At 55.2% G+C, this 23,353-nt stretch overlaps 1 protein-coding gene across 2 annotated transcripts; it reads right to left on the bottom strand.

The window, feature by feature from the left end:
- Positions 1 to 790: 790 nt before the first annotated feature.
- Positions 791 to 22,835, bottom strand: GTPBP1 (GTP binding protein 1). 2 transcript variants are annotated; one of them, XM_037160804.2, is made up of 12 exons: positions 22,516 to 22,835; positions 18,891 to 19,002; positions 13,255 to 13,435; positions 12,377 to 12,725; positions 10,066 to 10,189; positions 8,663 to 8,777; positions 7,154 to 7,298; positions 6,839 to 7,021; positions 5,960 to 6,095; positions 5,222 to 5,400; positions 4,170 to 4,370; positions 791 to 3,325 (listed from the first exon to the last, which is right to left on the bottom strand). In XM_037160804.2, exons 1-12 carry the CDS (start codon positions 22,705 to 22,707, stop codon positions 3,233 to 3,235), a joined length of 2,010 nt encoding a protein of 669 aa, XP_037016699.1. In that variant the 5' UTR covers positions 22,708 to 22,835; the 3' UTR covers positions 791 to 3,232. The 2 variants fall into 2 exon arrangements, with proteins under 2 accessions (XP_037016699.1, XP_037016700.1); XM_037160805.2 differs by lacking the exon at positions 18,891 to 19,002 and having other exon boundaries at positions 22,516 to 22,605.
- Positions 22,836 to 23,353: the final 518 nt, after the last annotated feature.

Raw genomic sequence — 23,353 nt, forward strand, 5'->3', positions numbered from 1 at the left:
CAACACCTTTTCAAAGACTTAATTCCTGCTTTAGAAACCCAAACCCCTCAGCTAGAACCCAGCTTTGATGGGGGTGGGAATTGGAGATTTGTCCCTCGTATATGTGCTGGGGTGAGGCAAGGAGGGGGTCCCCCGAAGAGCCAGAGTCCGCCAGCTCGGGGGAGCAGGTCCTGGACCTTCCCTGTAAGTATGCCCCCAGATTCAACATCACTAATGAGTTGCTCGAAGGGCAGCGCCAGCCCCCAATTGGACTCTCAGACACATGCCTCCTGTCCCCACATGGTACCTGGCTCAGAGCCAGTCCCGAGCACAGCTGACAGGGAAGGGACAAGTCAGTGGCGGGGCTCTAGGGACGGGAGAGCAAATCCAGCCCCAAAGGCTTCGGGCCAGTTCCCGGGCGCCACAGCTCAGTGTCCCGGAAGGCAGCGAGTCCCACCCAGGGCTCGCCCCCACCAAGTGCTCGCCCCCACCAAGTGCTCACTGCTTTCCCCCTTCACGCCACCCCTGTCCTGCTCTGCCTCAGGCACCATATCTCACACAGGAGCCACCCCTGAGCGGCAGCAGTAAAGGAGTCCCTGGAACTCGTCCCACACGGTCGGCCTGGGGCCCCTGCTCTGCCCTCTGGGCACCCCGGCCTGTGGCCCTCACAGCACAGCTCACGCCATCTTCTCTGCTGGTGCCGCCCACAACCCCGATCCCACTTTCCTGTCCCCAGCCTTACACTGGGCCCGGGGGACCAGGGAGCCAGAGCAGTGGTGCCAACTGAGTCACAAAATGCCATTCAAGATCGTCAGATTAACAAGTTTATTCTTTTGTCAACTACAAAAGGGCTGGTGTTTTGTTCCAAATGGACAGCTGGTAGGGCTGAGACCCCCCAGGGAACTCCGCAGTCCCTACTGAGGGCAGTAAAGGGCTGCCATCAGCCAGCCCTGCTAGTCCACGTGGCCTGAGGACCACCAAGATCCAGACCAGCCTCCTGCATCTGAGGGGAGAGGCCGGGTGGAGGCTGCAGCTTCCAAACATACAGTGGTTATGCTCACAGGGGCCAAAGAGTTCACACAAAACGGGGTCCCACCTGTTCTGGGGCTCCACCATGGCCCCGCCCCCTGGAAACACGAATTCCACAGCACCCGCCGTGGGGACAGAGCAGGGGGAGCCTAACCCTGGAGCCCTGCAGTTGTGAAGGCGTCTGAGGGCAGCAGCCCCTGTAAGCAGAACCAGAGACAAAAGCAAGGGGGAAGCAGCCAGCAGACAAAGGAACAGGCAGAGGCCAGACACACTGCGGCCTGCAGGGATCCGCTGGGGGCGGGGGCGGAAGCCTCCCACTGGCTGGTAGCCCTGCTCCTCTGAGATTCAGTTTCCTTATCTAGAACAATGGACCAACCACCACTTCCCTCAAAGCCCATGGAGTCAGTGAGACACGTGGCCCAGCCCCAGCCACACCACAAGAGACATGTCATTGCCACACTTCTCCTTTCAAGTCTGTCCCCTGCCTGTGGCCTCTGCTGCAGACTTGGAAACCAGCATGAGTGGTGACCAGGGTGCTGACCACTCACCAGGTGCCTCCCCCATGCCGGACACACCAGGGCCTCACATCCATCCTCTTCCTGAGTCGTTATGACCCTCAAAAGCATTTACCTCTTAATGTGAAGGACGAAACTGAAGCTCAGAGAAGGTTGGCAAGGCGCCCCGGGTCACAGCTGGTGGGAGAGCCTGGGTGCTGAAGCCAAGCCTGCCTGCCCGGAGGAGCCTGGGGGCGCCTGCCAGAGACAGGGGCGCAGGGCAGGCAGAGCAACAGCGTTCCCAGTGGCAGCACTGCCACCTTGAGGGGCTGGATGGGGAGCAGACTATTTCCTGTGCTGGTCTGGTCCCTGCACGGACGACCCCAGGTCAGCAGTTAAGTAGAGCTGGGAGGAGGCAGGTGAAGGGACCAGCAGTCAGGGAGGGGAAGGGAAGGAGAAAGGCTGGGGACAGAAGGAAGGAGGGAGGTGAGGTTGAGGAAGGACCCAGCCTGCTGGGCGTCTGCCTCAGCCAGAGAAAGGGCACACATGCATTCATCAGCCCGCCCTAAACTGGGGGCTTCAGCCCCCAGCTCAGACCAGGCTGGCCCAGGGCCTGTGCTGCCATCTCTGGCTGGGCAGCCCCATCCCCACGCCAGGTGGCAACCCTTGCGGAACGCTTACTGCTCTGTGTTGGGCCTAGAGGAGTCGCATTCACGGCCCCCTACCTGCCTTCACTGCACCTCAGTCAGGCCTCCCAAACTTGGGGGCTGGGCCCTTCACTGCTGCGCTGGGGCCATGTGGCAGGGGTGTGGCAGGGGTGTGGCAGGGGCGTGGCAGGGGCGTGGCAGGAAGCAGGGGTTCCAGGCCCGGTCTGGCTCAGAGGAGCACCTGATGCCCAACAAAAGCAGCATGACCCCAAGCAGGTGACCTGAGAGCCAGTGAGACTGAGTCCCAGCAGGAGGCGGCTCCCGGCGGCTCCCGCTCAGCAGACAGACCGGCCGAGCAGGCAGGCGAACCCAGGCTCATGTCCAAGCGGAAGGAAAAGCCACCGGCTGTCTCTGGGTTAGTGGCAAGGGTCGGGGCTAGGGACAGGGAGGACACGCCCACAATCCAATCACCTCTCCCTCTGTACACCTACAGGTTACAGTTTCAGAGGTTTCAGCATTGTCTGCCTTAGGGTTTAAGGAAGAGCTGGGAGAAGAGGAAGCCAGCACCGCCCACCCTGCTGGGAGTCCGAATCCCGGAAGGAGGTTCTGGGAGGCCGCAGCGGCAGCACTTACACCTGCAACCCCAGCCCAGCGGTCAGCTCCACGGAGGCGCCCCTGGCACCCTTCGGCCCCTTCCAGCCCCTAACGGTTCTCACAGAGACACATGGACAGACAGATGAATGGACAGGCAGCCAGTGGTGCTGGAGAGGGGTAGGAAGAAGAAAGACTGCCAGGGTCTGAGCGCCCACTCCTGCACCACGCACACACGAGAGGAAATAAAAAGAATAAAAACTAAGGGCCCGGAGGTACAAAATCTGAGTGAGGAAGAAGGTGGGTGAGAGGGTAGGAGGTGGTCAGCACTGCAGAAGTCTGGCCGCCTTCCTCAGCTTATAAATTACAAAGCCCCCGGAAACCAGGGGGCGGGGAATGGTGAGCTCCCGGCTGTGGCCCGAGGGTGGGCATGGGGCTGCTTCGGCCCAGAGGCTGAGAACCCCTCGGGTGGGGAAGGGAGGCGGAGGAAATTCAGCAGCCACTGGCAGGAGTCGCACAGGCCCCCTGGTTCTTCACCTTGTGACGCTGGCCCCCTCGTCGCCGGCCCCCACTGCTGGGCTTGGACTGGAAGAGAAAGGAGGAGCGTAAGAAGCAGTGACCCACCGGAAGCAGCGGAGGGGACAGCGCAGGGGAGCAGAAGGGCGGGGGCAGCAGGAAGACGGGGCCTGAGACCAAGGGCAGGCAGTGCGGTGCCAGCCCCGCCGGAGCAGCCGTCACTGTGGTCCGAGGGAGCCAGGGCCGCTGCTCTGCCTACCTGCCAGAGGGAAAGCAGGTGTGGTGTGGCAAGGGTGTGCCAGGAACCGACACCTGCCACACAGGCGGAGAGAGAAGGGGAAGGCACGAGCCGGAGGAAAGCCCGATGCGGGGAGGCGGCAGGAAAGGTGGGCCCAGCGAAGGCTTCCTTCGCCACAGAGTAGGACAGGGAAAGAGACTCGGGAAGGGGCGAGGTGCTGGCAGGGGATGCTGAGTGACAGGTGCAGTGACACAGGGCTCAAGGCCTCCAACCCCTCAGGAGGTGTCATGTCAGGGAGAGGGCACAGGAGAGCCTATAGGGCAACAATTTTCCAACCTCACGGGCTGCGGCACGTGCAGACGCCACCCACACCTGTAAACCGCACTCACTGTTACTAGGAAGGAAAACTGACATGTGGAACCAAACACTAATCAGGACCAATTAAACTGATGTTACGTAGGCCACGCCTCAAAGTTTGAAAAACACCGCCTTCAGACAAAGTGCTCACACCCCGAAAGTGCCCGTGTGCCTGATTTGTGGGAAACACCCATCTACGTGCGGACGCAGCGGCAGCTCTCCTATTACACGTCACGTCACCGACACTGACAGGCATACCCGCCATCAGCCCGCCCGAGGTGGTCTGGAGCCCAGGACCGGCCTGGGAGGCATGCTCACCATTGGCTGGAGACTGCTGGACACAGCTGACTGCGACGCCCCTAGAGAGCAAGCTTCATCTCCAGGTTGGGGCACCCCTACCGCCAGCCCTCCAGACGGGCCCCCATCTTCTCGTTTGCTCAGGGGGCCTTTCTTCGTTGACTGCATTTTAATCTGCTGAGGCTTGGAGTTCATCGGGGAGTTGTTGGTGGTCTGGAGGAGCTGTAGTAGCCGAGGGGATTGGGGTGAGGCCGGGGGCCGCGGGCAGGGACATCGGCTCAGCTGCCTGCTCCCCCACCTCCTCTCTTGGGGACTTCTCACTCCCCAGCCTGGCTGCTCCTGGAGCAGGGCCCAGGATCCATGGCAGGAGGGCCGAAACAGGGGCAGAAGAATGGAGAGCTGTTCTCTCCCCACCCAGGGCCCCAGGCTGCCTCAGCCGAGCCTCGTAGGGCTCCACCCTATGCCCTGCTCCAGCTGCTCTTCATGCAAAGCATCAGGGCACCTTGGCCCCTCCTGCTCAGCACAGCCCCCAGGCTGCAGCCCAGCCTGCCAGAGCCCTGTGAGCTGAAATCGAGGTTCTCTCCCTACTGAGTGGACTGGGACTCCTCTCGGGACAGCAACCGCGTCTCCAGCCCTAGGACCTGCCGTCCCTGCAACAGGAGGCTGGGGTAAGTTTAACTTCGGGCCTTCCAGGAACCAACCAAGTATCTCAGCAGCTGGAAACATTCACAGGGTGGCTATTGGCATGGCTCCGTGGGTTAAGCCTTGTCCTACAAAGCAAGGGGTCGCCAGTTCGAGTCCTCCTCGGGCACATGCCTGAGTTACTGGCCTGGCCCCTCGTTGGGGCACACACATCGATGTTTCTCTCCTTCTCTTTCTCCCTCCCTTCTTCTCTCTCTAAAAATAAAATCTTCTTAAAAATTCTCAAGTATTGCCCCCCAGGAGGCGCACACTGCTCCAGCTCCCCTAGATGGGGACTGGCGCCTCTGCCCCTGGCCGCCCAGCAGATGCCCAGGGCTTCTCAAGAAGCCCCTGGTGTTGGAGGGAGGCAGGTGAGACCTGCCAGGCCATACCTTGGTGATGGTGCCCACAGCCTTGGTGCGGCCTTCCCGGAACACCAGCCGCTGGTCTATGTGTAGGTACTCAGGGGTCTTGATAAAGCGGAAGTGCACGGTGGCCTTGTCCCCAGTGCGCAGACAGTCCTTGTCCATGCTCAGGATGGTGGCCGTCTGCCTGATGCTCCCACAGTGCACTGCCAAGGGAGCCCGGTCAGGACAGGCTGGGGCCACCTGTCAGGCTCAGGGCAGGGGAAGCGACGAGTAAAAGCATGGGACGCGTTTGATCTGCAGCAGGCTGAGTACTTGGGGGGCTCAGGGAAGCCCAGGGAGCCGGGGTGCACAGGGATCTGACTGTGCCTCAAACTCTCCTGCCTCTTCCTCCAGTTAGGCCCCCCTGCGCCTGGACCCATGCTCCTTGTTCCTGACTACAGGGCGCTGTGTCTGCGTATGGTGCCTTCTCTACACTGTTAGCTTTTTCAGGGCAGGGCTCTTGGCTATCTGGTCTTTGTCCCCAGCACTTGGCAGCATCTAGCAACACCTGGCACACTACAGCATCCAGCAGGCTCAGAGGAGGCACAGCTAGCACTCGGTTTGTGTTTGCAGGACTAAATGCTGCAGCCCACAGGCAGAAAAGACAGCATCACTAAACAGGGAGGTGACCTGCCTCTGGAACGGAGGTGAAACTAGGGTTTCGGCTGCTGGAGCAATTAGTGAAGGGTTGCCTCCTGAGCTTGCAACCCCCCAGACACCTACCCATGGCCTGGTAGCGCGGGCTAATCGTGGTGGGGTGGTGGAGGACAAGGATCTCAGCCTCAAACTCCCAGGACGCTTGGGGATTCAAACGTGGGGAAACCATCACCATGCCCTTCCGGATGGACGAGCGCTTAATCTGAAAGAAAGAGGGGATCCCAGACCTCAGGGTCACTAAAGCCTTAGGGCTTCACCCCTGGCCCTGGAGGACTAGGAGTCCCTCTGGGGCTGAGGACCACCCCAACTTGGCCTTGCCCTCACTGCACCAGACCAGAGGCCTCCTGGGAAGGTTCTCGTGCCATGGGAAGCTTAAACACTGCTATTCAGGGTCAGGAAAGGATTCTTGCAGGAAGTGACATTTCAGCTGGGCCTTGAAGGACGGGTAAGAATCAAGTGGGTGACGAGGGCAAAGGCAGGTGAGTGCGGCCTGACTGCTGGAGGGAGTGAAGGCAGCCCCACTTTGCTGGTTAACCTGCTTGGCAGAGAGGAGGTGGTCCTAGAGGTAGCACTCGCCCCAACCCCTGGGTGACAGAAGGCTGAATGGGAAGAGGGCTTGGCATGGACCCCCAATGGCCCTATAGAAGGACCCTCAACACAGCAGGGAGATGCTTATGTGATCTCACCACTGAGCTTGGTGAGGTCACTACTCAGATATTAGAGGGAGGGACAAGCTTAGGAGGCAGGCAGGTCTGGGTTCAAGTCCTGGCTCTACCACTCCCTACCCGTGCCCTCCTGGGCATGTCACGCAGGCTCTCGGAGCCTTGGTGTCCTCACCTGTGAAAGTGAGGCCAGTGGCCAGCAGAGCAGCCTTGGGGACTGGCGGAGGCTCAGGGCCCCACCAGATGGGGACCCCAGGGGAGTTTTGGTGTTACTGACACTCACCTTCTTCAGCGCGAAGGAGGCCGTCTGGCCCCCCCGCACCTCTTTGACAGGCATGCGCTTGCGATGGATCGATTTGACAGCAATGGACAGGAAGTTTCCCAGAGGATCTGGGCCCAGTAGCAGCGTGTCATTCAGCTTGATCAGGCCCCTGAGTGTTGTCCCCGACACCACTGTCCCCACACCCTGCAGAGAAGACCCTGGCCCAGTAAGTCTATCCCCACCCAGCCGCTCTCCACCACAGACTGGATCCAACACACCTTGTAGGAAGTGCCCACCGAGCCTCCCACCCCACTCTGTCCAGCAGAAGCCACTCACCGGCACAGAGTAAGTGTCATCGATCTGAAACTCTGCAGGTTCTTCCTCCCGGTAGCTGGTGCGGGGGGAGAGGAGGTTCAGGAACATCTTCAGCAGATCCAGGTTCTCGCCTGTAACGTTGGAGATCTGGAATATGGGGCACATCCTCGTGGAGGGAGAAGAGAGAGGAAGGAGCTCAGGAGGCCGGCTCCTGCCTGACACAGGACGGGGGGCGGGTGGGGGGCACAGGAAGGCCCCTGAGGTGGCATCCTCCCAGAGCTCCACCCACTACCCCGACTCTAAGGCCTTTTCCTCTACTCAGTTTTGTCTCTGAAATCTGTCCCCTCCTCTCCGCCCTCCCCACTGCCCTGCTTCAGGTGCTCACAACTGCTGCTTCCTGGAGCACACGCACGCTTGCTTAAAGCCTTACCCCCTTCCCATTACAGAGAGAGCAGCCCCATCCCTCCCCATAACATTTCTGCAGGTTTATTTCTCTTAAAGTCCTTTATTCCAGCCAGACCAGAGAACTGTACTTTTTCCTAAAAGCTTGGCTCTTTTCCACCGCCATGTATTTATTTGGCCACTCCGATCTTCCTGCCTGAATTCCTCCCCTCTTCTCCAACCACCAAACCCTCTGGCCCTTCAGGGCACATCGCCCCCACTGCTGCTTCCAGGAACCCCTTCGCCGAGGGCACTCAACTCCTTCCAGCTCCTGAACGTTCTGTGTCTCAGCCACAGGTAACTATGTCTGATTTTCCATCAGTTGTATCTCAATGGCTTCCACACCTCCTACCCAGGGTTAATCAGCCTCCAAAAGATCAGGAATCATATATTCCCCACATCTGCTAGAATAGCGCTGCATAGAACAGCACAGGCAAAGGCAAAAATGGGGGCGGCCAAAATGCACCCCCTCTGCTGGCCAAATGGCAGTACTGAAGACAACAACGTCAGGGCAGAGCCACTGGCCAGAACACCAGGGCGCTGTCCTACAGACCAAGACAAGAGGCAGAGGGCTGTAGGCAACCCCCAAGACTCCGGGAGAAGGAACAGACTTATCTAACTTCAGAGAGTGCCTCTGGCCAAAGAGCTGACCTTGAGGACAAGGACAGTGGCCGAGTCAACTTTGAAACCTCAAGGTCTGCATGAAGAGCACCACAAAGCAGACATCCAAAAAATATTTATAGAATCAAAGGATACCTTAATAAATAAAGGCCTGAAGTGATTTGAGATTCAGGAGCTTTTGAGAAAAGCAGTATAAAAATGTGTAAGAAGTTATAAAAATGGTGCATGGCTATCACCGCACAGGAGCCAGGCACGGGGCGGGTGTTTCCCACAGCTCGTGCCCAGCACGTCCCAGAGCCCTGTGGAGAAGGTCGATCATCCCTGTTTCACAGGGAAGGACGCTGAGGTCTCAGCTGGACAGGGCCCCCGGGCCACACTGCCGGCCGAGGGGCACCTTGAGCCGAGACCACAAGAGTCCATTCACCCAGGTCTGCGCCTGCCCAGAAGGGAGCACCCCCAGCCCGCTACCTCTCAGAGCTGAAGTTGGAAGCCGTGACGATCACGTCGTCCTTGCTCTGCACCAGCACAGGGATCTTCCGGCAGCCTGGCGACTTCAGCAGGCGCTGCAGCAGCTTCAGGGTTTCTGAAAGAGCAGAATGAACAGAATTAGGGCCACAGCCTTCTCTTTGGTCAGGCCTCCAGGGCAAAACAGGTCCCCTCACTACTGTTGCAAGCAGGAGGCAGTGTTAAATGCCACAATGCCTGGAGAAGCAAAAAAGAAGATCAAGCTTCGGTGGATGCATGCTTGCTGGAGTCGAAACAGAGCAGAGGTACGGCCCGTATGCCAAGGTTATGAGTCTGAAACCCACTGCATTTCTCTGGAGTCTCTAGAAGACCCACATCTTATAAGTGACTAAGGGGTCTTAACATAAGGACAATGTTCAGAGAATGCTCTGCTTCCCGGAACAAAATGCGCCTCAGAAAAGGATCCTCAGGACACTCGGACACCAGCAGAGGCCCTGTGAGGCCCCCCCAAAGGACACCTCTCCACCTCCCTCTGCCGGCCGTGGCACTGAGGGGAACGTGCACAGGCCTGGCTCTGCAACCCTGTTCCGAAGCCTTTGGTGGTGACAGGTTAGCAGACCTTCTGCCCCAACGTCGCCACACACATGCAGCTCAGATGGTAAAACCGAAAGCCGCCTGCCTGAGGCCGGCATCTGAAAAGAAGCGCAGGGTCAGAGACCCTAAGAATCTTGCATTTGGCCTTGACAGGTGTGGCAATCAAGTGGGTTGGGCATCGTCCCACAAACGGAAAGATCCCTGTTCAATTCCCTGGTTCGATTCATGACCAGGCCACACGCCTGGGCTGCAGGCCGGGTGCATGGTTGGGGCGGGCAAGAGGCAACCGATTGATGTGTCTCTCACATACCAGTCTCCCTCTCCTTCTGCCTCCATTGGAAGGAAGGAAGGGAGGAAGGGAGGAAGGGAGGAAGGGAGGAAGGGAGGAAGGGAGGAAGGAAGGAAGGAAGGAAGGAAGGTTGGTTGGTTGCATTTAGCACTGTCCCGGTATGTCAAGGTGGTGGGTTCAATCCCCAGTCAGGAACATACAAGAACCAGCCAGTGAATGTGTAAATAAGTGGAACAACACATCCATGTTTGTTCTCTCTCTCTCATCAATTATAAAAAAAAAAAAGAATATTGCATTTGGAACCAAAAAGAACAAGCGCAGGGGATAATTCTGGACTGTGCTCAGATCGAGAGATTAGCAGGGGAGAAAAAGGTGATCCTGGGCTGATGGAATATCCAGGCCAGGCCTGAGCACAAAATCAGGAAACAGAAGATTCTGGGCGGAAGCCCGGGCAGCACACGGCCACGAGCCACAGTGGGCGGCAGCCCTGAACAGGCTGTGGCTGGCTGGGGGCGCCACTCACCTTGCAGGATGTTAGCAGGACACATGTCAATCTTGGTGACCACCACAAAAACAGGCACATTGAGTGCCAATGCCAAGCCCAGGTGCTCCTTGGTCATCCCCACGATGCCAGCGTTGCTGCCCACCTGCCCCAACACGGAAAGAACTGTCAGGGCACGGGAGACAGACCGAGGCTGCTGCTGGGCTGGCGCAGACTCGGAGGGCCGGGGTGAGCGCGCTCCGTCTGAGGCCTCCAGCAGAACGGGACGCAGCGCCGACCGACCTGCGTTCCCACAGCACCGCGAGGGGTTCCCCTGTCTCACATCCTCGCCCACACTTGCAGGTGGGGGAGAGCCGTTCTCACAGGTGTGAGTGGACAGCTCATCGTGGTTCTGATTTGCACGTCTCTAGGGACTGTGGCGTTGGGCGTCTTTTCTATGTCTACTGGCCATTCCAGTGTCTCGTGCACCCTCCCGAGACATCTTGTAGGCACACCAGCAAAAGTGTATGTATTCTCTCCCTCCAATTTCAAACCCTTGGAAAAGTTGAAAGAATAGTATAATGAATGCCACACATTCGCCACTCAGATTCAACAACTAACATTCTGCCACACTTATTTGTGCATGTGACAGGGGGTGTGGTTGTCTGCATCTGTTTTTTGGCCGAATCATGTGAGAGCAGGTCATGGGCACTGTGACTCTCACCCCCGAGCGCTCAGCACACAGGTCCTCAAAGAACTGTCTCCTGCTGTTATCGCAGCGAAGATGAACAAGGGCCTCCTAACAGCATCCACTATCCAGTCTCTAAGCATCTGCATTTCTCAGGGGCTCCCCAAACGTCTCGCATCTGCTTTTTCCAGTGATCCACTCACCATTTTTGTTTTTGTTTTGATGGTGGCATGTTATACACACCTTGCCTTTTTCCCCTTAAAAACACATCTTAGATGCTTGAACACCTGATTCACACAACTAGCGTGCACTGGACCTTTCACGTGTGTTGTGACATTTAAACCTCAAGTGACCCTCTAGAGCGGACATTACCAGATGGGACGCTGCGATGGAGCAAGGGCGTGCCCTGGGGAAAGGAGGGGGTAGGACGAGCTCCGGCCGCACAGGGAGCCGCTGTGGTCTATATGTTTTAAAGATTCCCCCTCCTCCTGGTAATGGACTGCCAGGAAATAATGCTGAAATACTTCATTATTTTCTTCAGAAAATTTTTAATATTTGAACCATGGCCTAAAAGTTAGATAATAACATATAACATTTCCTCTGGGTGAACATGTTTCCAACAACTGGCCTTGCTGACTGTAGCTCAGTCAGAAAAATGTTCATTTTAAACTGTCGGATTTCTGTACCTTTCTTAATATTCCCGTGCCCTGTGGGCCAGCACCAAAACCTCTGTTTTCCCAGCCTGGTCCCAGTCGGCAATGGCCTTGCAGGGACCGAAGAGGTGGGAGATGAAACCGAGATGAGGTCCCAAGAACCCTGGACGGAGCCGACAGAGCCTCTGGTTTGGGCAGACTCAGTGGTCGCTCTGAGCAGATGCTCATGGTGGCCCCGCTCACCAACGCCAGCTGCCGGAGGAATGGGGTGTGGGAAGGCCTTCGAAAAGGACCTGCCCTCGGGAAACGTGCTGGTCTGCCTCTGTGAGAACCGGGAAGCTGCGCCCGAGGAGGCCCGCTGACTTGTGCTCTGCCCGGAAGCAGAGCGGCGGGACCCAGACGTCACACAAGCTTAGTGGCAGGAGCCCACACAGCCACCACTCCCTTTCCTCTTCAGTCCACCCACGGGGGCGAGCTGCGTGAAAACCGATCCCACTGGCCGGTGGGCTCTCAGGGAGCCGGGCAGCCGCTCGCCGAGACGGCTGCCTCTGGGCCCAGCCCGGTGCTGGCCCGCAGACCCTGCCTCGCGTGCACGCCTCCCAGGCTCTGGAAGACGCTTCGCTCAGGCCCCCTCGACCGCTGCCTGTACTCGCCTCCGTTTCTCCCCGAAGCCCGCCCTCTCTGAGGGGACCGCCTGGTGTCGCCCCTCAAAGGAGCCTGACCCCCAAAGAAACCATTTCTCGGGGTAATGAGTAAGGTCCGGAAGAAGCCTCCTCTACACCTCTCCCAAAACAAGAGGCCTGCAGACAGCCTGGTTTGTTCTCAGGGGACCCCTTCTGAGTCTCGCCTAGGAGATCGGGTGACAGACGTCCTTTGAGAAGACTGGAGAGCTCAGGGAGGGGCACTCCGGCAAAGCCTGTCCCCCCGGCCCAGTGTTGGAGCCCCGAACCGCCCGGCTCCGGCCTCAGAAGGATCCCCACTCTCGCACACGTGGCCCTGGGCGCCCACTCACCATGAGCATGCAGAAGTCGGGCAGGTGGCCCGTCATGCCGAAGACCGTGGTCTTCAAGTACTTCTCGTGGCCAGCCAAGTCGATGAAGGTGATCACTTTGGTGGACTTCTCACAGATCTTGGTCCACTCCAGGCTGCCGCCGTGGCTGTCCGGCTTGTTCACCACGTTGCCTTCACTGTCGAAGCCCAGAATGTCGTTGCCCACACTGCTGGTGCGACCAGACTCGATCTCGTGCTTGTGGCGGAAGAGCTTCTGGCGGGCAAAGCCCCGGCCGTTGTCCAGCTCCCCGTGCGTCAGGACACCCAGAAGCGTGCTTTTGCCGGCATCCACGTTGCCCACCACTGCGACCCTGCGCGTGCACGAAGCCGGACACCCACATGAGAGGGAGTGGGCGAGCGAAGGGGAAGCCACTAGCTGACTCTGTACGGACAGGCTCGCTCCTGAGCCTCTCCAGCTCACTGCCCCTCTATTTGTGGACAAGCACATCGGAATGTTCCTGGTGGTATTACCTGGGGCGCGGAGAGACTCACTCACCAGGACCTGGGCCGCCACCACAGTGGCTTTCTCCCTTAACTCCCTCTGGTTTCCCCAAAGCTGCCAGACAGGGGCCCCAAAATGCTCTCCTCCACTAGGCTGGTATCCAGCCTCATAGGCCGGTAGGAAGGAAGATGCAGCCCACAGGACGCACGGCCGGCGTGTCCCCAGCTCTCCCCAAGTGGTAGTGTTCAGGCGTGAGGAAGTGCAGAAGTGCAGAAAGGCGTCATCGAGTCTGTGGACACTCTTTCCCTGCCTCAGGGGAGGCAGGGTGACTCACTACGAAGCACTGGATCCCAAGGTCGTGCTGAGGGGACCCCTGAGCTGTTCTGAGGCCTCCTCACCTGACCTCCAGGAAGTCATTGTCTCCTACTCGCTTCCGGACCAGGTAATCACGCACACGGCCCCCAGCTTCTTGCCGTTCCCGCAGGAGGATGACATCGGCCTCTATCTGTTCTGCCATGCTTTTCACTGTGGCGTAGGAGGCCTCCATGTCAGCTTCACTCAGCCCGTACTCAGTCCCATCTGGTGACAAGAGCCCAGACATCAGTGCTCCAACCAGCCAGACAGCCCACTCTGCCCCCCGGCACTGGAGAAGAGCACAGCTCTCTCTACCTGACACTTGAAAACTTGGGCACACACAATGAACAGGAATAAACGAGAGCGCCACGGTTGCCCCGTTCAGCAGGGCACTTACTCGTTCATTCGACAGTAACCACCGAGCCTCTCCCGGGTTTTAGGCCAAGCCTCATGCCGGGTCCCGGGAATACAGGTGCCCTCAGCCCAGTGGGAGAGAGGAAATTAATTAACTGCAACAGAGCTTGAATACTGCATCATATAGAACAGTACAAAGAGAATGTAAAGCATGAGCGACCAGCACGGCCTGGGGAAGGTGAAGTCAGCTTTGCAGGGCACTGGGTCTCTGAGTGTGAGTGTGAAAAATGGGCCCGCAGAAAAAGGAGGAAAGATGTCCTAGGCAGCACAGCTAAGCATGGAGCGTCGCAGATCAAAGCACATTCAGGGACCAGTGGGGAGCAGGATGTGAGGTGGCAGGAGACCACACAAGAGGGAGAAGCGGTTATGCAGACAGACGTCAGCAGGGAAACACAGCGGGAAGCCTTGCGGGGGGGGGGGGGGGGCCGACAAGGGGGTTAGGGAGATCTCAGGCAGCAGTGAAAGTGCGCACTGCCGAGCAAGAGACCAGAAAGGGGCAGCCCAGGAAGGAAGTCATTCTAATAGTTCAGGTAAGCAGTAATGACAGGTGACAAAGGAAAATGGGGAAAGAATTTAAGAATGATTTTCGGAACAGATTTTTAGCTGAAGTAGCTCAGGTGAAATGTCCAGCAAATAGATGGAAAAACGAGTCTGAGCTCAGGATGAGGAAGGGAGGAACAAGGCAGCCAATCGCTTGCTGAGAGCAGATGGAGTGACAGTTCCCACCAGGTACCTGTCACGTGGCTCATGACTCCTAAGCACCCCCCGCTCTGTCCCTGGGCTACTCCCTCCAGGCTGGCCAGACCACTTCCCTTTAACTGCCTCCCAAAGATGGGAGCACCTTCTCTCACCCTCTCTTCTCCCTCAGCTGCCCACCCCGCCCTCTGACAAACAAGGTCAAGTCACTCCGAAACTGGGAGAAGGAAACCCACCTCCTCTTCCCTTGCCCCAGAGGATCCCTGGGCTACTGTCCCCTCTGGCCTCCTCTTACCACCGACCATCTCAAAAAGGTGTCACTGAGACTTGTTGACTATCACGCACCTACTCTCTGTACCTTTCTTACAGCTCTAGAAGAAACTTGTCTTCAAGTCATCAAAGGCCTTCTAACCACTCACCTGATGTCCCTTTCTCAACCCCAACAGCATCTGACACCGCCAGCCACCCTACCCTGGCCCCTTGAAGCACTTTACGCCCTGCCTGCTTGCCTCTGGCAGGAACTCCGGTGACCAGAAACTCCCGTATGGTCTGCCCCTGCTGCCTGGGTCCTCCTCTTTCTCCGTCTGCTCTGCCGGCTCCTCCTGCTCATCTTCCCCAGTGGTGACCAGTGGGCCCCTTCTCTATCCTCTGAAATTCCCCTTGGCTATCTCACACTATGGCTATCTCCAAATGTCATTCCAGAAACTACAAAAGACATTAGTTTCTACCACTGTCTTCTCTCCAGAACTCCAGACTGAATTTCCAAATGGCTGGATGACTCCTAGAAGCCCGATATGTATCTAATCTGCAAAGGTAAGCATTTCTCTTGCCACCTAACAGTGGGGTAAACAGAACCCAGAGAGGACTGAGAGCTGGTAGAGAGCAGAGGGGCCACAAAAGCATGGATCATCTGCCTGCAAACCTGGAGCTCTTCCCTCTGGCAAGGGCTCTTCTCATGGCCAGACCAGCTCATCCTCCTGCCTTCCCTGTTCCGGGCAACACCTATCCAGTCGCCCGAGCTCGATACTCATCACTGACTCTAGCTTTGCGCCTGCCCTTCTTTCTGTGTCCCCGCTCTCCTCTTTTTGCCACCCAATGCCACCAGTCTGATTCAGGCCCTTGTTCCACCTTGGTCACCACAACAGACCCCTAAGTGGCCTCTGCAAACCCTGTCTGTCCCCACCAGCCCTTGTGCAAGCACAGACACAAGCCCAAGTTCGCAAACAAAGCACAGCTTCCATGCTGCCCCGTCCTAGGTCAAAGCCTTGTAGGGAGTGGCTCCCCAGGCCCAGCAGAGCTCAGGTGCAATTCCTTTAAGGCCCCCTCCACTTACTCTGCACCCCCTGCTCTGCATTGGGCCACCCCCAACACGTGCCCCGCCCCATGTTCCCTGTGCTTCTCCAGCTCTGCCTCTTGGCTGTGACACCTCTACCTGTCAAAACCCTGCCCATTCTGCTCCCTCGTGGCATCTACCACGTACCATGCAGGACAGTTGTGAATGCATGTTTTCCCCAACTGTGCATCAGCAGCTTCAGGACAGGGGTCAAACTCGAACCTTCCCTGGATGCCCCACCTGGACTGCCTTTCCCATATAAAGTCCCAGGTGTTTGTAAAATGCACAAGTGGACGAAGAAGGAGCAGCCGGGCTGAGGAGTTTCTAGATGCACGGCCAACCAAGCTCTGGACATCAGAGTTAGAAAAGAACTTGCTGGAAGTGGTCCTCACAGGAGGCCTGCTGGCCCAGCCCTTCTTGCCACACCCCAATTTCCTGATTCTGACGCAACAAAAAATCAATGCTTTCAGGTCCCATTCCACACCAGGGGGCAGTCACCACTGTCACCAGGTCCATCCAGAGCTCCCAGAAAATGCCCCCAGTCCTGTTAGGCTTCCCCAGCATGTACTGCACTCCTCGCTCAGTAGGAGGGGAGACAAAGGCCAAGGAGGAAAGCCTCGAATCGCACCACCAAAGGCCACATGCTCCCCCGTGCCCAGCCCCGAGTCTCTCTCATCTGGCTAACCGTTCTACGTGCACTGTCCCACTCTCTGAGCAGCCTAAACTCTGTGGCATGGCGTTCGGAGACCCTCGAGACCCGGGCCCTGCCTACCGGCCCAGCCGCCCTCCTGACGCTCCCAACCTCACACACCACACTCCTACTTTCTGAATCGCCGCTGGTCCACCAACACTACAGCTGCCAGTGCGTCAGTGCCTTTGTGCGCGTGGCCTCCTCTGCTCGCTCACTACCACCTCCATTTACCTCCATTTACACCCTGTAGACCTAATTCAAGGGGCATTCCTCTTTGAAGCCTTTCCTGACTCCCCACAAAGACTTAACACCCCTCCTTTGTTGCCTGAACTTTAATACGGTACCCGGCTCTCAGAAAGTCGTAACACAGTATCTGATGAATTAACGAGGTTCTTTGGAAAGGAATCTCACGGTAAATCAACTATAACCCAGAATCCTTAAAAAATTACTATTGCACCTACTAATACTAGCTAACATGTACATAATGCTTACTGTATGCTAAGTGTTAACCTTCGCTGTGACATGCCACCACCCCCATTTTAAGATGAGTTTAAGGGCCAGCAGGCACACTCAGCCCTGCCCACTCCAACCCTGAACTGACCACCAGGCCGGACTGCCTCCGTTTGAAAGACCAATCTTAAATTAGGCATGTATCCTGAAAGAGCACAGTTCTCTGTACTGCCCAGAACTTTTTAATGTCTAACTTATTCATACAAAATTTCTCAGAAGTCGGGTGGGAAAGGATGTCATTATCCTCATTTTACAGGGAAAGGAAGTGATAAACGGAGGTGAAGCTCAAGGCACACGCAGGAAGCAGGTGATGAGGCTGCCCCCTGGGCGCCTCGCGTCTGGTGCAGTCCTGTCTGATGTCCAACTTGTTCCACCAGTCACGACCTCTAAAGAATTCTAGCAGGAAGGAGTCACTGTGAACCTAAGAGCATCCAACTGGCAGGTGCGACGATAATGCTTGGGTGTGTCGGTGTGTTAATGAATGCTTGACATCTGGTGTTTTGCTGAGAGGGTTAATTAGTGGTGAGTTGCCAAGGTGTGATAAAATTCACTGAGAGTCCACATTAAGAGACCGGGCGAAGGGGGGTGTCTTAAGAAACTGGGTCTTCCAAGAACAGTCACAACACGTGTCAAAACAGACCTAGATGTGGTTCCTTCAATTCTACAAGTGCAAAGTGGCCTGAGTGGTTCACCCTGGTACAGCAGGCCAGGCGCACACCTGGCACAGGAGCTTTCGGAGGCCCAGGAGGCCTGCCAATGATGCCCCATCAGCAGACAAAGCGGCTTTTCCAGAACCCGACTCGCCCTATCTCTCCAAGCACTTGAGGACACTGACCAACTCCCTCCGTTCCCTGACAAGCAATCTCTCAGACCAAGTCCTTCTAAAGGTGATAAGACCTGAAACTTGGGAGGTGGCCGCAAAGATGGAAAGGAAAGGAAAGATAAGAAACATATTTCAAAGTAAGGTACAGCCGTATTTGGCGATCAAGCCCTGCTTCCTCATGGTACTCTTACAGCATTTCCAAACACTGTTTTCCACTGAGGTTATCTGTGTATATGCCATTTCTCCTTCTTGGCACAGAGACCAGACTTGAGTATTCAAACATGCTTCACAAGAGTATCAAGCTCTTAGAAGATACTTAATAGTTATTTGTCAAATAAAGAATGATTCTGAGATTTTTCTCCATCTTAAACAGTCTACAAAAGAATTATTATCTGCCTTTACAAAGCCTGCATTCAACAAAGAGAACTGTTCTTTTAATGATGCACTGAGGCTTCCTGCAAAGATGACAGACAAGTTCTGGTTCAGGCTAAATTCATCACAATCATTAACATACCTGGCTGCCACTTCAGCAAAGATAATGTGGTACGGAAGATGAGTGTTAAGGAGGCCTTGTTTTAAAAGTTTAAACTAGGACTGACCAGTGGGGGGAAAAATGCCTAAGATACAATCTGGGATTCTGTTACGCAGGCTGCCTTCCTCTACAAACAGTCCCATTACAATGGAATAAGCGGGCTGAGCACAGTAACCGGTTCCTCCCAGTAGGTAAGGAGCCTACACATCTGTGGATCTCGCAGGGGGAAGCGAGGGCTCGTGACCACAGCTATTCAGAGTGGCCAGTGTGGTCTGGGGCAGGGAAGCCTTGCTGAAGAGGGGAATTCTGGGGTGGCCACTTCTTGCTGACATCAAGAAGGATCATGGAACTTTTCTGCTCGGCAGACAATAAGTAGCAATGGGATGTGTACACTGGGCCGGAGGGGGGCACCTGGAGCTGCCGGGGGAGGCTGGATTCCAGACCTTTGCACAAATGGAGAGCGTGGGAGGCAGAAAGGAAGCATCTGTAAAGCCGCTCGGAAAGCAAGTCTTTAGAGTCAAGCATGTTAGGACCATGAAGGTGGGACTTAACATGGTCACATTGTACGTTTATGTCCTCCCAGACAGTTCCACAGACACCAAACAAGAAGAGTGGGTAAAAGATGGAAAATGTGCTCTAAATAATTTTTAAAAAATAAAGTGAAAGGAAAACTATGCTCACCTGATCCCTGCCCAATGACATATATGGTCTCTCCGCATCCCTCGTCCATCCTCTCCCACATCTGCCGAAGTAGGCTGTCATACTGCTCTGATGTAGGGCTCACTAGAACCAGCTAGAAGAGAAACCAACAGCCTTAGGACCACACTTTCTAGGAGGGCACCACAGCCAAAGCAGATCAACAGCCTGACCACAGACCCTGACTGAACCCCACGGCACCCTCATCTAAATTAGCTACAAAGCCCCCATACGTCCTCTCTGCCACTCCTTAAACAGCCTTTGAGCCTGAGGCCTTCCGTGAGCTGAGATTTCTAATGTTCCGAAATGACTGTGTCTGAAACAGCTGCCCGCTTCCTGCTGCTCACCACAGGCAGGGGAAAGACCCGCAATGACTGAGAACCTGCCAGGTGGTTAGACACTGATGAGCGCTGCCTCACACCTACACGCCCACGCCTGCCACTCCAGGAGAGAGAACCCCGGCACTGCCACGCCCTCCGCCCAAGACAATGGTTGCAGTAACAACAAAAGAATTCGGTTCCACCTTGCCTAGGCTATCTTGATATTTTTAAAAATCGACGGTAAGAACTGCCGCCGAGACTTATCTTCACCCACAAAACACCATTACCACTAAGATGGGTATTAGTGCCATCATTTTAAAAATCTGGGCCAGTAACATTAAAAAGTATCAACTACTTATTTGGGGAGACCATTTACCAGCAGGCATGTCAGGTCCCATTCTCTAACCATTCATGTGTGACCTTGGACAAAGAACTTAACCCCTCGTTTTTTCAACCTACAACACGCGGATAATACCAGCTGCACCGTAAGGCCACTGTAGAGACCAGTAAGATAACATGTAAGCATCCAGTCCACTCTAGGCCCTAAGTGCTGGGTACAGTGTCTTCACACTTATCCCCACACAACCTTCTCGGATGAAACTATCCACCAGATTACTGTTTCTCTCCTTGGAAACTTTCAGAGCTGTAGATCTCCACATATAATTGTACTAAGCGTATAAACTTATAGCTTGTGATCTCTTCCTCAGGAATCAATCTATCAACCTATCCCTTCTCTCCCTCCACATGGTCAGTTTTTCTTTTCAATATCACCAATATACAAGGTCTGTCCAGAAAAAGTCCAGCCACTGTTAATATAACAAAAATAGTTTAAGCAACAACGATGTAACCTGGCAGCCAGGCAGAGCGGACTGGAATGCACATGTGTAAACAATGACTTCACTGTACTAGTCAGTGGGGACAGTAGATGCCCTTAAGTGAGCATGTGTACTGTGTGGCCGTCACATTCAAAATGACTGAGTGAGCAGAGCAATGAATCTGCATCAAATTTTGCGTTAAGCCTGAACATTCCTCCACAGAAACTATTCAGATTCAGAAGGGCTGCAGCTATAGGCAACTGGTGATGGCAGCTTCATCATGACAACGTCCCCACTCACACATCACATCCTGTGCAGTTTTATTGCAAAACATCAAATCACCCAGGGGACTCAGCCCCGCTACAGGCCCGATTTGGCACCCTGTGACTTCTGGCTTTTCCTCAGACTAAAAATCACCTTTGAAAGGGAAGAGATTTCTGACCATCAGTGAGATTCAGGAAAATATGACCAGGCAGCTGACCGACTGGGAGAACTATGTGAGGTCCCAAGGTGCCTACTTTGAAGGGAACTAAGGTATCACTGTCCTATGTACTTCTTCTTGTATCTTTTTCAGTAAATGTCTCTATTTCTCATACTACATGACTGGATACCTTCTGGACAGGCCTGGTATATAGTAGCTTCTCAACGTTAAAATAGTGAGGCGGCTTCACCAGCTATGTGACGAAGGAACACTTTCCTGTTCTGGAACAGTATATAAGTTGGTCAGGAAATGAGGGTATTATTCTCTTTGCAAATGTGCCCTGCAATTCCCCACTGTTTTCAGATGTCTTCAGCACCTTGACCATGAACTAACATCCAGTTCGTCTGCTTGAGTCAAGCACATCTCTTACAATTCCCGAGTTGAATGGTCAGAGCTTGTACTTATAACCTGAGTGCTGCCCTGGCATACCACCTCACACATCTCCCCGGCCTTCCTTCCCCCAGCTTGGCCATCCTCGCTGTGGCATTAGAGGCACCAGACTGGACCACTGGCTTCTCAGAACTCAGCTGCCACTAAAGGGAGAAAGAGCAGTTGAAAGCTGGTTGCTTAGATTACAAGGACAAGCTGTCTCTAGTTGGGGCCAAGCTCTACACCATTTCACCATCAAAGACCATGAAAAGCCCCACACATCTCCTGCAGTTTTCCAACAACAAGTAGGAGGGGTGTCAGTGTTCTATCTTCCATCAGCTGCTATTAATCTACACAGGGAATGACCAGCTATCAGTTCTCTTCAAACATTTACTGAGTCTATGTATCAGATACGACTCTAGGTGTCTCATGCACACCTCTTGCCTTTACAACCACCTATACTAAAGATGATGTAGCTGGAGAACTGAGAGGTTAAGAAACTTTCCCAAGGTCACAGAGCCTTATAAGTGGCAGGGCAGGAATCTGTTAAAAAAAAAAAAAAGAACAAAAAACAAAATTCAACCAAGTAAATTTGAAGATCTAATTGCTTTACTGAACAACTCACGAATTGTAGCATCCGAGTAGTGCAAAATGTGATTCTTAGAGGAAACTGGTCAGGATAAGAAAGTTATTAGGGAAAAAAAGGACTGTTTCAGGCCAGGTCACCAGTTTTGGTGGGGGAGGGGGGCAGGGGGCTCTTATGCAGATTACCTCTCTGGTGTCTATGAGGAAACTACAGTCAAATATTCCACACCTAGGAGGGCCGAAACTGCAATTAAGTCTTGTTTTGCTGACATGGGAGCAAGTGACCCCACCTAGGGCTTGTCTCTTTATTTAACAGAAACAAGCCCTGTCTGATGCTCAAGATAGCATTCTTCCTTCAGCAATTGTTCAGCACCTTAAAAACACCAGTTAATCTTATACTTACTTTTTTATCCCTCACAACGCCAAGCAGGTGAGACCTTAACTCCTGCCCACCTTGTAAAGAGTTCAGAACACAAGATTTGCAATGTCCTTCCTTCATTATCCCGTTCATACAAGTTGTAGTTCTACTCCCAGGATGGCAAGATTATGGGTTATGTCCACCTTTTAATTTTGTTTTGGGTGGATTCGCAAAGAAGACACAGCCGAGACATTCTTCTGCCCGACTCAACGACTACTTTCTGTTTCCTTTCCCAACACCAGGAAAGGATGCCTCCCCACACCCGCCAGCCCCCCCCCCCCCAGACGACCTGATCCTCCCGCGCCTCCGCTCCCCCTGCCCAAACCGCGGTCACAGAGGAGGCAGCACCAAGCGGGGTGCTGCCAGCGTCGGGCACCCGTGTTCCACGTGGCGCAGCGGAGGGGTTGTGATGCCCCCCACCCCCGCCCAGCCAGACGGCGGGAGGCGGGTCGGCTGCACCCCCAGGCAAGGCGGTGGAGGAGGGAATGGCCCGCAGGGGAGCCTGGGACCCCCCCACACTGACCACACTGGCAAGTGGGTGGGCTTACCCCTTCCAGCCCCCGCCGTTGCCCGGACAGCCTCAGCCCTGTTCCCCTCAGCTCCAGGTTCCTTTTAGGCCTACCTTGCTGGTGAGGTCCAGCTCCGACTCGCCGTTAAGCGCCTCGCCATCCTCGCTGCAGTCTGAGTCGAAACCACTGTGTAGCCGGGCGGCAGCCGCCGCGGCCCTGGCTGCCCCCGGGGAGCTAGGCTCCGGGGCGAACATAGAGGCCGGGACCGGCGAGTCCATAGGGGAGCGACTGCGCTCCGCCGCCATCTTTAATAACTTAGGCTAATTCGTACCGGCCTCCCATCCCTCCTTGGCTCATTTGTCTAATTTATGCGTAGTCCCGCCCCAAGCCTTATCGGAATAATTTATGCGAACTTTTTCCAGCCTCCGGCAGAGGGCTACACGTATTTCTAGCTAAGAAACAATCGACGGGGTGCTCAGCTACCAATCGCAGCAGCCCTTTGAAGTACCTAATGAATAATTAATGAGCCCAAACCCCAACAACAAATACCTGAGACGTCACACTCCTGGATTGCAGCTCCAGAGGGAGCAGCACCAAGTCCACGCTACCAGCTGGAGCCTTCCGGCCAACGGGCGCAGTGCAGAGTATGACTGACACGGTAGCCATCCAATGAGGAGGAAAATAGACGCACACACACGCACGCACAAGCACAATTGGCCCTCACCTTTCTATACTGTCGTAGCTTTCCAGAGGAGGTGCTTAGCTTCCGAATCTCACTGCCAAACCGTTGGCGTCGCCCAGAGCCTTCGGATGATGGACAGGGTCAAGGCCCAATCCAGTTATTGGATAGGTCCTGCGCCTGGGGCCACCACCCACGGAGGTAGTAAACAGCACAAGCCTCAGGCCACTCAACTCAATGGCTCAGGGCAGTCAGTGGAAAGCAGGACCAAT

Source organism: Artibeus jamaicensis, unplaced genomic scaffold, assembly GCF_021234435.1.
Source record: "Artibeus jamaicensis isolate MK-2021 breed Jamaican fruit bat unplaced genomic scaffold, CSHL_Jam_final contig_233, whole genome shotgun sequence".
Classification (NCBI taxonomy): domain Eukaryota; kingdom Metazoa; phylum Chordata; class Mammalia; order Chiroptera; family Phyllostomidae; genus Artibeus; species Artibeus jamaicensis.

Coding starts and splice junctions, on each gene's coding strand:
- GTPBP1 (XM_037160804.2), bottom strand. CDS start 22,707: ATGGCGGCGGAGCGCAGTCGCTCCCCTATGGACTCGCCGGTCCCGGCC. Junction 19,003..22,515: donor AGCTGGACCTCACCAGCAAG/GTAGGCCTAAAA, acceptor TTTCTCTTCTAG/CTGGTTCTAGTGAGCCCTAC. Junction 6,096..6,838: donor CCTCCTTCGCGCTGAAGAAG/GTGAGTGTCAGT, acceptor TCTTTCTTTCAG/ATTAAGCGCTCGTCCATCCG.